The sequence below is a fragment of the Rattus norvegicus genome, chromosome 3 (assembly GCF_021556685.1).
Source record: "Rattus norvegicus strain SHRSP/BbbUtx chromosome 3, alternate assembly SHRSP_T2T, whole genome shotgun sequence".
NCBI lineage: Eukaryota > Metazoa > Chordata > Mammalia > Rodentia > Muridae > Rattus > Rattus norvegicus.
In genome coordinates, this window is record NC_141536.1 from 147,074,851 (window position 1) to 147,086,885 (window position 12,035).

Genomic DNA, 12,035 nt, shown 5'->3' on the forward strand with positions numbered 1-12,035 from the left:
GCTTTCAGCTGCACAGAAGATAATATGAACACAGAAGCCACATGAGTTACAGAAGTCAGAATTTAGGGCCAGACCTAGGCTATTAGATTACATCTCCTTGATGATTTAAAAACAATCTGAAATAAATATTTGTGCTGTGTAAGGGAGACAGTGAGAAATAAAGCTGACAGGTTTTATCTTGCCCCTCTACCCAACACACACACACACACACACACACACACACACACACACACACACACACACACGATAGGAAGGTCTGTATTTTCACAAAGGAGAGCAATCACTAGTTTAACCCACCAATCACCAATCAGGCCCAGGGCTCTTCCTTTAATTTTGTGCAGCTTCCGGTGGCTTTAAGGGCTTCAGAGTGAAGGATTGTACCCACATGTCCCTTGCTCCCTGGTTGCTTTCCACTGCTCTCAGAACAGAAAGCAAGAAGCTAGAAGCCCAGCGGTCATGAAATCTAGTGCTCCTCGGGCACTGTCCCTGGAAGGGCATTCAGCTTCTATCTGGATGTCCCCAGGAGAAGATACATCACTAAGTCAGCAAGAAAACCTTCTGGGTTTACAGTCACTCATGTACTTGGCTGTGTCTTACCCTGAGCCAGGAAACTATCCCCTAGCTTGCCCTATTGTATGCAGAATCGAGGTCTTTGTTCCATGTGTATCCTGTCCACTTGGAACCATCTGTCTGGCTGTCTGCCCCCCTCTTTGTGCCTGTGGACATAGCATGAGGAAATCAGGTTCTTCTGCTGAAAGACCACGTGATTTCATCCTGCTGTTAGAAAAACCCTAGAATGTTTCCACCCCAGGATATCAGAGCCAGCCACCTCAGGAGAAAAAGGCTCATGGACAGAAAAGGGAAAGGAAGGCTCTGAGGCACAGTGGGGGTAGGGAGAGGGGTCTGTCTGTGATCATTCAGCCCCGAAATGATGCTCATGATGATGGCTTTTCAGGCCATTAATTCAAGGGCTCCAGGGCCCCCTCCCCCATGTTACTGCCTGCTCTGGGAGATAAGCCCAGTTCTATTTAACCCTACCTCTTCCCCCCCCAAAGTGGCTTCCATCTCTGCTGGGCAGACATTTAACTCTCTGGATACCGAAAGGCTTCAATGACTGCTGGTGTTCATACATCAGGAAAACAGATATGCTTTATCCAGACCCCAGAATCCTGATCCATAGTCCCTGAATTGACAGTCTTCCCAGGAGTTCTGGAAACCCCCCCCCCGCATCTATACTCTGTCAGGAAGCTCAAGCCACCCCCAGGACAATAGGACCCCAAGGTGGCCCTAGAAGAAGACACCTACTTCCAGACAGGACCGCTCTAGCTCTCTCCTCACAAGTCCCCCCTCCCCACTTCTTAGTCAGAGGGAAAAGCTGTGGTACTTTGTCTCTTCCCTACTTCTTCTTCTTCTTCTTCTTCTGTGTTTTGCTGGCTCAGGGCCCTGCCTGGCAGCCCCTTTCTCTTCTTTTTTCTTTTTGTCTTTCTGCCCCCTCTCCTTCTTTGTTCTCTCCTCTTCACAATCGATCGATCGATCGATCAATCGGTGATCACGAAAGGATGTTCCTGAGTGTCGTTCTCCGTGTGAATCATGCGTGTTCCTGCCCTCATGTCTGGGAGCAGCCTACTGGTGCATGATTCTTCGTGTACATTTCTATCCTTGTGTTGGTCTGCGTGTGACCTTGTTTACATGCCTACGAGAAGGAATCCTCCGTGTCTGGCTTCTCTGTACGGTGGCCAGTCTTAGTAGGAATCTTGCATTGTCTGTGTGCTGGGCTGTCCTTGATCTATATATAGTTCTGTAAATCTGTATGAAACTCCCAATCTATAGGTTGGTCCTCAGTTCTTCATGTCTCTGCCCCTTGGTATGTCATTGCATGTGTGTGTGTGTGTGTGTGTGTGTGTGTGTGTGTGTGTGTGTGAATATATGTATGAGTATGTATGTGTGTGAAAGCATGTGTGTGTATGTGCTATGTTTCTACTAATGGTCATAGAGTTAGTTTCACTAGAGCACAGCCTAACTCATCTTCAGCTAGCTTGGTGCTTTGGTCTCCTGAGGTCACCTCCCAGGTCTCATGTCCTTGGGCCTCTTTCTGACCATCATTCCCTATCTCCAGGTCAACTCAGGACTGGAAGGGGCAAGGACAGAGATGGGTGGGGCTGAGACGAAAACTGTCCTAGCCCTATTTGCTCAGACTCTTAGACTTTTTGCTCACACATCTGTCCCCCACACAATAATAATAGGTAGCAGTTGGGTATGGTGACAATACCAGGGGTGATGGCTGCCACACAATTAGGTACAAAACACAGGTTCAGAGGCTGGGGATTTAGCTCAGTGGTAGAGCGCTTATCTAGGAAGCGCAAGGCCCTGGGTTCGGTCCCCAGCTCCGGGGAAAAAAAAAGAACCAAAAACAAAACAAAACAAAACAACAAAAAAAAAACACAGGTTCAGCATTTTGCATACAAGAGTCTTTTGGATTCTTTGCATAATTGTATGAAGCTGCTCTCACAGGGTAGGGATGGGGAAGTGAAAAGAAGAGAAATAGGGAGGGAGTCCAGCACCCAGAGCTGGGATCTGATGAAGCAGGAAGCAGGATTATCCCGTTTTTTTTTTTTTTTTTTTTGGGAGCTTGCCACTTCCAGCCTGGGAAGAGGCACTTATTGCAAACAGCAGGAAAAGGAGACTTGTGCCCAACAGCTGACAGCTCATTTTAACCAGAGGAACTGAGATCTGATTTCGGATTTCATCTCTCTGGGCAGTGAAGGATCAAAAACAAAGCAAAACAAAACAAAAAAACCACCAACAACAACAACCTGAGAGAATGGGTGAAGGTTTCCATAGGAGAAGGTCCTGGGGGGGGGGGGACATCTAACTTCCTGGGTTCTAACCTGACTATCTTTTGGTTCCAGATGACTTTGCAAAGGACACTTCATTGCACGGTTGTGGGCTTGCTTATCTGTAAAATTAGGAATGAAAAGAGGATATTTGAAGGCTGAAGACAGAATAAATCAAGTGATCTCTCAGAACTGGGTCTCAGAGCCAAGAATTGGAGAGGTGGCGGCCACACTTGCTCTGGTAATTCCAACAGAATAGCCACACACAGTTAGGGAGATTTAAAAAAGGGGGGGGGGAACACATAAACGGCCCCATTTCTCACTGATGAGAGAACCCTACAGCCATCCCATCTGGGTTCCTATAAGAAAAGCTAAGTACTTGGGATCTCCTTGTCAAAGAAGGCATCCAAGACCATCTTAATGTGTGTGCCGAGGGGCACAAAAGGTCACTACAAAGGAACTAGGTCTCTCTGATAGATATGTCAGGTGGCAAAGGAATTCCTCCAGGAAAGGGGAGCAGGGAAGGGAATAGAAACCTTTGTCCGGAGGAACCTCTGGGATGGAGAGTCTCTACTGTCCACAGCCTTTTGGGAAGATGAGGCGCCTGTGTTTACTGTCTTTGCTTCTATCAAGTGGCTGGGGATGACCAGATTTCACCATGCTAGGAAGAAGGATGTTGGTCATGGTTTGGCATGAGGTGGGGTTTTTGCACTGGTCATGTGAAGAAAAGGGTGCGTGGGGAGGGATGAGGAGCGCTCTGTTGTATGGATGTCCCCTACCTGGGACAGAGACCTTTTCCAGAGACTGTGAGGTGCTTGAGTTGAAGGGGGAGGGGCTAGGGGTAGCCCGTCTTGTCCTGGCAGCTCCTACTAGCCGGTCAAAGCCCTCAGGCTGCCCTACTTGTGCACTGACCTGAGCTAACCTAAAAACACCGCAGGGGTGGTAAAGACTGGGGTTCCCAGTGAGAAAGAGTCTCCAGAGGGGGAGAAGAGCGCGAGTCGTTTTCATTTCTGTCAGCTTTTTTAGGTCCAGTGAAAGGCTGCTTCCTCTTTATCTAGGCTGGGACTGCTGCTGGTCCCATCCCGAGGTTTGCTGCTTAGGAGTTAAGAGAGAGAAACCAGTTGGGGATGTGGACAGGGACCCACGGAAAGCAGCCATAGCGGACCTGTACCTCATGAAGACTACAAAGAGGCTCACACCAGCACATACGTAGACAACTCCATTCAGAAGCACCAAGCTCGGCAAAGAAACTGCGTACAAAACCACACACGGAATACGCACCAAAGCTCGCGCTCAGAGTTCACACAGCGCCAACCCACAGCGGTATCTGATGCGATGTCTTTGTCTCTGGATCGCTTTCGTCTTCGTGCTCGCGCGCACACGCACCGCACTCAACAGAAACATCCAAGCTCTCGAGCCTGGCTGAGCGCACCCGTGTTTCTGAGCTCTGGTCTACAAGGATGTAAGCTCGGCTTTCGTCTATCCTGACCTTCTCAGATAAGCATTTTCTTATCGAGAGGGGCATCCGCAGAATCCTGTTCCTTCAGAGAGGAGAGAGAGAGAGAGAGAGAGAGAGAGAGAGAGAGAGAGAGAGAGAGAGAGAGAGAGAGAGAGAGAGAGAAATGGGAGAGAGAGAGAGAGAGAGAGAGAGAGAGAGAGAGAGAGAGCAAGCAAAGGCTAGCCTGTCAGCCTTTCACCTCCACTCTTCACGCATCTGGAGAGCAGTTGGTGGTGAGGCGTCAGCTCCTACCGTGGCATCCCTGGACGGCAGAAACTGCTCAGGTGATCTAACCCGGGGGCTGAGCTTCTTTAAAAGTGATTCAAGACGAGCACTTCTGTCATCAGGATGGACTTGCAGCCAGATTTAAGAACAAATGATAGATGGCAGAAACACAAACAGACGACCGGCCGCCCTGCTCAGCTAGAGACTCTCACCTGTCCTGATGGTTATCCGGACGGTTAGCCAGAGGATCCGGGGTCCACACAGCTCCCGGACTCTGGAAGATAGTTCTGAGGGTGGGGACCTTCGAGAACCAACCCACACCGAACTCCTCCCTCCTTGTGGCGGCTGCAAGGTGGGGCGGGCCAGGACGTCCGCTTAGCACCTCCTCCAGAAATGCAGCACTTGGGGGCCCCCCACCCCTTCGCGCGCTCCTTCCCACTGTCCTCCCAAGGGTGCACCTCTCCAACCTCTGTCGCACTTCCGAAACCTTCTGCGTCCCCTTTCCCTGGTCCCGGCACCCACCTCACGCCCCCTGGTCTGGACAGCATCTCCCCCTCTCCGCCCTCCGCCCACGCACCGCCTGATTCCGAGGGGTGCGAGCGCATTGGGCTGCGCCCGCGTGGGGGCGCCGCGCCAGCTTCGCGTAGCTGTTCTGACGCTGCCGTCGCCGCCGCCCTCCGCAGCCCAGCCGGCACCCGCACCAGCTCTGCAGTGCACTCGTCGCCTCTCGGGCCGGTCCCACCGAGAGCCAGACTTCTTTGACCCGGGCCAGCCTCGAACGTCGGGCTCGAGGGTCATGAGCCAGAGCGCCCTGGGGCGCCGCGCCGAGACCCAGCGGAGATAGCGGCCCTTGCTGCCTTGACGCGCGCCCGCCGCGTCCCCAGACCCTTCTGTCCTTTTCTCCCGCCCCGCCGCCGCCATGGCCACCCTGCTCCGCAGCAAGCTGACCAACGTGGCCACCTCTGTGTCCAACAAGTCCCAGGCCAAGGTGAGCGGCATGTTCGCCAGGATGGGGTTTCAGGCGGCCACGGATGAGGAGGCGGTGGGCTTCGCGCACTGCGACGATCTCGACTTTGAGCACCGCCAGGGCCTGCAGATGGACATCCTGAAATCGGAAGGCGAGCCCTGCGGGGACGAGGGCGCAGAACCTCCCGTCGAGGGAGACATTCATTATCAGCGCGGCGGCGCTCCCCTGCCACCCTCGGGCTCCAAGGACCAGGCCGTGGGAGCTGGTGGGGAGTTCGGGGGTCACGACAAACCCAAGATCACGGCGTGGGAAGCGGGCTGGAACGTGACAAACGCCATTCAGGTGAGCGCGGGATTCCCAAATCTGCCTGCCATCACCCCCACCTGAGCTGTCATCATCAGACTCTGCCCCCACACGAACCCCGCAGAAGTCTAGGTTTCAATGCCGCCTTCCCCCAGGACTCGATAATTTATCTCCCCTTCTCTGACCGTCCTCGCCTTAGGGCTCTAAGCCCCCAGGTGGCGTTCTGCCCAGATCCACTCTCTTTCTGCCCCTGCTACAGGACAGCCTGACTGAGGTTTGGGGTGGGGGCACAAATCCAAAAACCCTGCAAAAGCTGGAGACACGGGGAAGGGCACGGAGGAAGGGAGGAGGATGAAGGAGAAAGAAAATCAGGATCCGAAGGAAGTGTTCGCCTTGAGCTCCAGACTGGAGACAGAGCTGTATTTTCGGAGGACAGGGAGAAAGAGCTGGGCTGGGGAGTCTCCTCCTCCTGACACACACAGAATTCGTGCACGCGTACAGGGGCAGACACATACCCACAGTCCCCTTCCTCACTAACAAACAGGCACATGACGCGCATCTATTTATAGTTTGCAGGGTTACCCGAAATGCACTTGCCTATACCCCAAGACGCGCTGCAATACCTTTACACAGCAAGTACCTTTGCACGAGCTTAGTCTTAACGCGTACACACACAGGCAGACACCCAGTCAGACAGCACCCACTTGGCTGGTGCAGCTCTGATGGAGACAGAGAGGCGGGTACACAGGGACGTCTATGGGAGAGGGACTCCGTGGTAAGAAGCTGCGCAGATTAGCTCCCCTCGCCCGAAATCCCGGCTGCACCGCAGAAGCCTGAGCGCCTCCTCCACAGCGGGCCAAGCTGCTCCAGAGGCTGAGAATTGCCCTAGGCCTTCAAACCCGCCAACTGTAACCTCTAATCCCAACCACATCCCAGTCCCGCTTCCCACCAGGAACAGGGCGCTCCTCCGCCAAAGGATTTGAAGTTCACAAAACGACCCCGGGGGCTGGCAGGAGTTGGTGGGTTCCAACTTCTGGGAGGAAGGAGGCCTCGATTCCGGGCGCCCAGGGGGCTCTGTGTCTTGGCTCCCTAGCATCTCTGGAGTGTTGAATCGTTAAGACAGAAAACATAGGTTTCTTAGGGGCGGAAGGCGACTGTTGAGTTTCTCTGGACCATAAACTCAGCGGGATACCAAAGAGTCTGAACCCGGGGCCCTTCCCACTCCAGGTGCTGCTGTGACAGCCTTGACAGAAGATAGGACAGGGTTGGAGTCCCAAGGCCTTTGCTGCGGTGGGGTGCTTCTCCTTGGGTTTTTCAAGGTTCTGTTCTGTTAGCTCGGAGAAAGGCAGGACGGTAGGCTGGAGTTTAGCAGGCCTCCGGAAATCCTATATTTCGTTAGTTTTTCTTCCCCGTGTAAATTAGAAAACATATTGCGCAGTTCTTGGCCCTCCCCTCTCCTCGGTTTCTAGAGACCTGCTGGCTTAGGCTTCCAGCAAGGGTCGGTCAGGCTTGTGGGTTGGAAGAGTCTCTCCTCTGATCCCATTTAATACCCTTCTCAGGGGCTCTTATTTCCAAGCCCGAATCTCCATCCCCTCTCCACTCCCCAAGACCCTGTGCCCACTACCCAAAGCGTCTGAGTATTTTCTTCCTTTCCGGCTTCCTTCCGTTTTCAGCCGGTTCCTCTCTACCCGATCTCAATTCCTCTAGTTTGACCCTTAGACCTTCGCGTTTTTCTCGTTAATGAGCACCCAATTCCAGTCACCTTAAGTCCGGTGTTCAATTCTCCAGGCCTTTTTAAAGCATCCTTCTGCGTCCATGTCTTCCCTGTTGTCCACCCCCTCTTCTGGTTGTATCCCCAGGTAGCAACTGTGAGATCTCTACAATCCCCTCTACCCTCCGCCTCCTCCATACTCCCTAGGCACCGGGCTTCCTTCTGACTTAACACTCAGATTCTGCATTAGGGCCCCTTTTCAAGAGGATTCGCCCGCAATCCCTCATCCTAATGGCTTAGGCACAAGTCTGTCTCCATCTAGCGCCCCCTAGCGATAGTTTTGACTCATACCCCAGGGTCCCCATCCAAGAGGATCAGCTGAGCTCCTGGGTCTGGTTGCCTCTTTGTACCACAGGGCATGTTCGTGCTGGGTCTACCCTACGCCATCCTCCACGGCGGCTACCTGGGGTTGTTCCTCATCATCTTCGCCGCGGTGGTGTGCTGCTACACCGGCAAGATCCTCATCGCGTGCCTGTACGAGGAGAACGAAGATGGTGAGGTGGTGCGCGTGAGGGACTCGTATGTGGCCATAGCTAACGCGTGCTGCGCTCCTCGATTCCCCACGCTGGGCGGCCGCGTGGTCAATGTGGCCCAGATCATCGAGCTGGTGATGACGTGTATCTTGTACGTAGTGGTGAGCGGCAACCTCATGTACAACAGTTTCCCGGGGCTGCCCGTGTCGCAGAAGTCCTGGTCCATCATAGCCACGGCGGTGCTGCTGCCCTGCGCCTTCCTGAAGAATCTCAAGGCCGTGTCCAAGTTCAGTCTGCTGTGCACGCTGGCCCACTTCGTCATCAACATCCTGGTCATCGCCTACTGTCTCTCGCGCGCGCGTGACTGGGCCTGGGAGAAGGTGAAGTTCTACATCGACGTCAAGAAGTTTCCTATCTCCATCGGCATCATCGTGTTCAGCTACACGTCGCAGATCTTCCTGCCCTCGCTCGAAGGCAACATGCAGCAGCCCAGCGAATTCCACTGCATGATGAACTGGACACACATCGCCGCCTGCGTGCTCAAGGGTCTCTTCGCGCTCGTCGCCTACCTCACCTGGGCCGACGAGACCAAGGAAGTCATCACGGATAACCTGCCCGGTTCCATCCGCGCCGTGGTCAACATCTTCCTGGTGGCCAAGGCGCTGCTGTCCTACCCGTTGCCCTTCTTCGCGGCCGTCGAAGTGCTGGAGAAGTCTCTCTTCCAGGAAGGCAGTCGTGCCTTCTTCCCCGCCTGCTACGGTGGCGACGGTCGCCTTAAGTCCTGGGGGCTGACGCTGCGCTGCGCGCTGGTGGTCTTCACGCTGCTCATGGCCATCTACGTGCCACACTTCGCGCTGCTCATGGGCCTCACGGGCAGCCTCACGGGAGCCGGCCTCTGCTTCCTGCTGCCCAGCCTCTTCCACTTGCGTCTTCTCTGGCGCAAGCTGCTGTGGCACCAGGTCTTCTTCGATGTGGCCATCTTCGTCATCGGCGGCATCTGCAGCGTGTCCGGCTTCGTGCATTCACTCGAGGGCCTCATCGAGGCCTACCGAACCAACGCAGAGGACTAGGGGGCGGGGACCCTGCCCCCAGCTCCCTCCCCGCCCACCCCCACTCCCCCTTATCCCCGCCCCCAACCCCACCCCCAGCCCCCTGCGCAATCACGCTGGGGAGGCCGAGCTTTAAACACCTCCGGTTCCTAGTTGCTGATTATTCGGGGACCGGGCGGGGGAGGGAGGGGGATAGACATCCAAGGTCCACTGCGTCTGCGTTTCTGTCGTTCTTTCTATTCCACATCGTCCTGATTTGGGGGGAGGGAGCAGAGCGTATAAGTGAAGGGTATTTTCTGTCCTTCCTAGAACACCCACCACCACCACCACCAAACTTTGGCTCCAGTCAATGTTAGGGGTGGGAAGGGAGGGGGAAAGGGAACACGCAGTTCGCAGGCTCGGAAACTTGACCTTGGGGGTGGGGTGGGGGACATTTCACAGCCATTCAGTGCTTGGAATCTACTGCGTCCAGCCATTTCCAGCAAGAGCGCTCCCCATGCCCTAGACATTTCAACCTTGAGGCCTGAAAGGCTGACCGGGAAATCCGTTTCGGGCAGGCGACTTCCCTCTGGAGAAGCCGCGGCAGGGGCCCCCGTTTGCCTGCCGGTTTTCAGGAACCCAAACTCATCTTGTGCAATGTATCCGGTTGTGGAACTGTATACTGTGCGTGTGGTGTGCTCGTGGTGAATAAGATGAAATGTATATCAGAAAAAATCTATCTCTAATTTAGAGTGCGGTGCATAATAATTATATCCGCAAATAAAGAAGAAACAAAGGCGTTTCTGGCCTCCTGTTCACAGCTGCCCAGCGCAGTGGTAAGTGGGAGGCAGGTGGGGGGGGCATCCACATCTTGACAAGGAAAACAGGGCGGAGGCAAGGAGCAATTGTGGTTAAAGGGTCCTGGCAGAAATAAGTTGGTTCGCTCTGGAGTGTTAGGACGCAAGAACTAAGGGGCCCGGGAGGACCCATAGCAAATGTGGTGGGTTCTTTCTCCTTCCAACCCTAAAACCTGAGGGGTGCAAGTTTACTGAACAAATGACTATTGGGGCTAGGGTTGTGTTGGGTAACAGAGCAAACTCCAAGCTTACAGTGAGGGGCGAAGTGGGGAGGGATGGATTTCAGGGAGAGGGGAAAGCCAAGCAAACTACCGAAAATATAAATTCCCCTTGAATTTGCAAACTGTAAAGAGAACGATAACGGAGTGGGTTGTAGATTTTCCAGGCCCCCAGGATCCAGGAGTCAAAACCATTGCCTTACAGGCACCTAACACCGGAAAACACTCTGCCCCAAGCTCCGTTATGCCGCGCATAGGCCCGGGTGAAGGGACCTGGCCGTTTACAACAAGCCACTAGAGCTTCATTTTCACCCTGCGCGGTTTGAGCATGCGATTGCCTGGTTTGTCAGAGGAATTGGCTTGGGGCTGCTTTGGGTGTTTTCCTTTTTTCCTGTGCTGCCTTCAGAGGCCTCTGCCTAGGACCGCTGGGAAGGGTCGGGGTTCACTTTCTCTATGGGAGCCGCTCTAGGGTCTCCCCCCCTCACTGTGGGAGGAGTCTTCATCTAGGCAAGGGCTTTCAGAGTGAATCTTACGCGGAAGCGGTTCTCTGCAGTGGGGAAGGTCGGAAGGAGGGAGAGGAAAAGGGGGAGAAAGGAGGGAAGGGAAGGGAAAGAGGTGTATCTATGTCTCACAAAAACCTTGGTAAATGAGTGTGCCTGTGGGCTGCGTCTGTGCTGCACCTACGACAGAGGTGAGCTGGAATTACTGTGGTTCTGCAGTTACAGAAGAAGAGTAGGAGGGAGGAGATTCTAAAAAGGCCACCTGAGAGGCCTGTCACACCCCTCTCTGCTTTTCCCTTTTGTCACCACTGCTATATGCTCAGCCCCAGCACAAACCAAAGAATTCTGTTTCCTGTCCTCCATGACTACCCATACCTCCATGGAGGAGGGCATGATTGCCCATCCTCCCACCTTGTGTCTGTCTGCTCCTCAGTGGGCCAGGAGTTCTCTCAGACCCAGAGCCCAAACTGCAGCCCCGAGGCAAAGCTATAAAGGGTGGGAGCGTGTCCCACTGCGCCAGTGATGTCCTTATCTTCAGAAGGACAAATGAGATTATCGGCAGGTTGTGGACATTGGCTGCTAGCCCTGGGTTTTTGTTTTGTTGTTTGTTTGTTTTCCTTGCATCCATCCCCCTCCAGTGGGTTTTGGCTCTAATCTTTGGGCTCCACTTTCAGGAGCTCAGGTCCCCAAGAGCGAATCTTAATGGTGGCAGAGAGCACCCTAGAGTCAAAATGGAATGCTACACCCTAGTTAGTGGGCCAGCTGGGGCCCATCTCCACACTACCTCACTTCCCTCCAATGTGTGTGAATGGAGATAGAGCAGTCATAGCCACAGGGAACTAGACCCACCTGTCTGGGTCCTAGGAAAACTCAGATTGTGAATTGAGTTGAAGAAGAGTATGTATCAGCACTCATCAACTTCCCAACACACACCAGGGTCTCAGCACTCTCCCCCCTCCCCTACACACACCAGGGTCTCAGCACTCTCCCCCCTCCCCTACACACACCAGGGTCTCAGCACTCTCCCCCCTCCCCTACACATACCAGGGTCTCAGCACTCTCCCCCCTCCCCTACACACACCAGGGTTCTCACCATCTCCCCCTCCCCCTACACACACCAGGGTTCTCACCATCCCCCCCTTCCCCTACACACACCAGGGTTCTCACCATCTCCCCCCCTTCCCTACACACACCAGGGTTTTCACCATCTCCCCCTTCCCCTACACACACCAGGGTTCTCACCATCCCCCCCCTTCCCCTACAGACACCAGGGTTCTCACCATCCCCCCCCTTCCCCTACACACACCAGGGTTCTCACCATCTCCCCCCCCCCCACCCCCCCCCCCCCGTCCCCTACACAC

At 54.3% G+C, this 12,035-nt stretch overlaps 1 protein-coding gene across 1 annotated transcript; it reads left to right on the forward strand.

The window, feature by feature from the left end:
- Positions 1–5,390: 5,390 nt before the first annotated feature.
- On the forward strand, positions 5,391–9,860 carry Slc32a1 (solute carrier family 32 member 1). Its single transcript, NM_031782.2, is given in 2 exon segments — positions 5,391–5,866; positions 7,954–9,860. Coding segments are annotated over 2 exon segments (1,578 nt in total). The 5' UTR covers positions 5,391–5,476; the 3' UTR covers positions 9,142–9,860.
- The last annotated feature ends 2,175 nt before the right edge of the window (positions 9,861–12,035 follow it).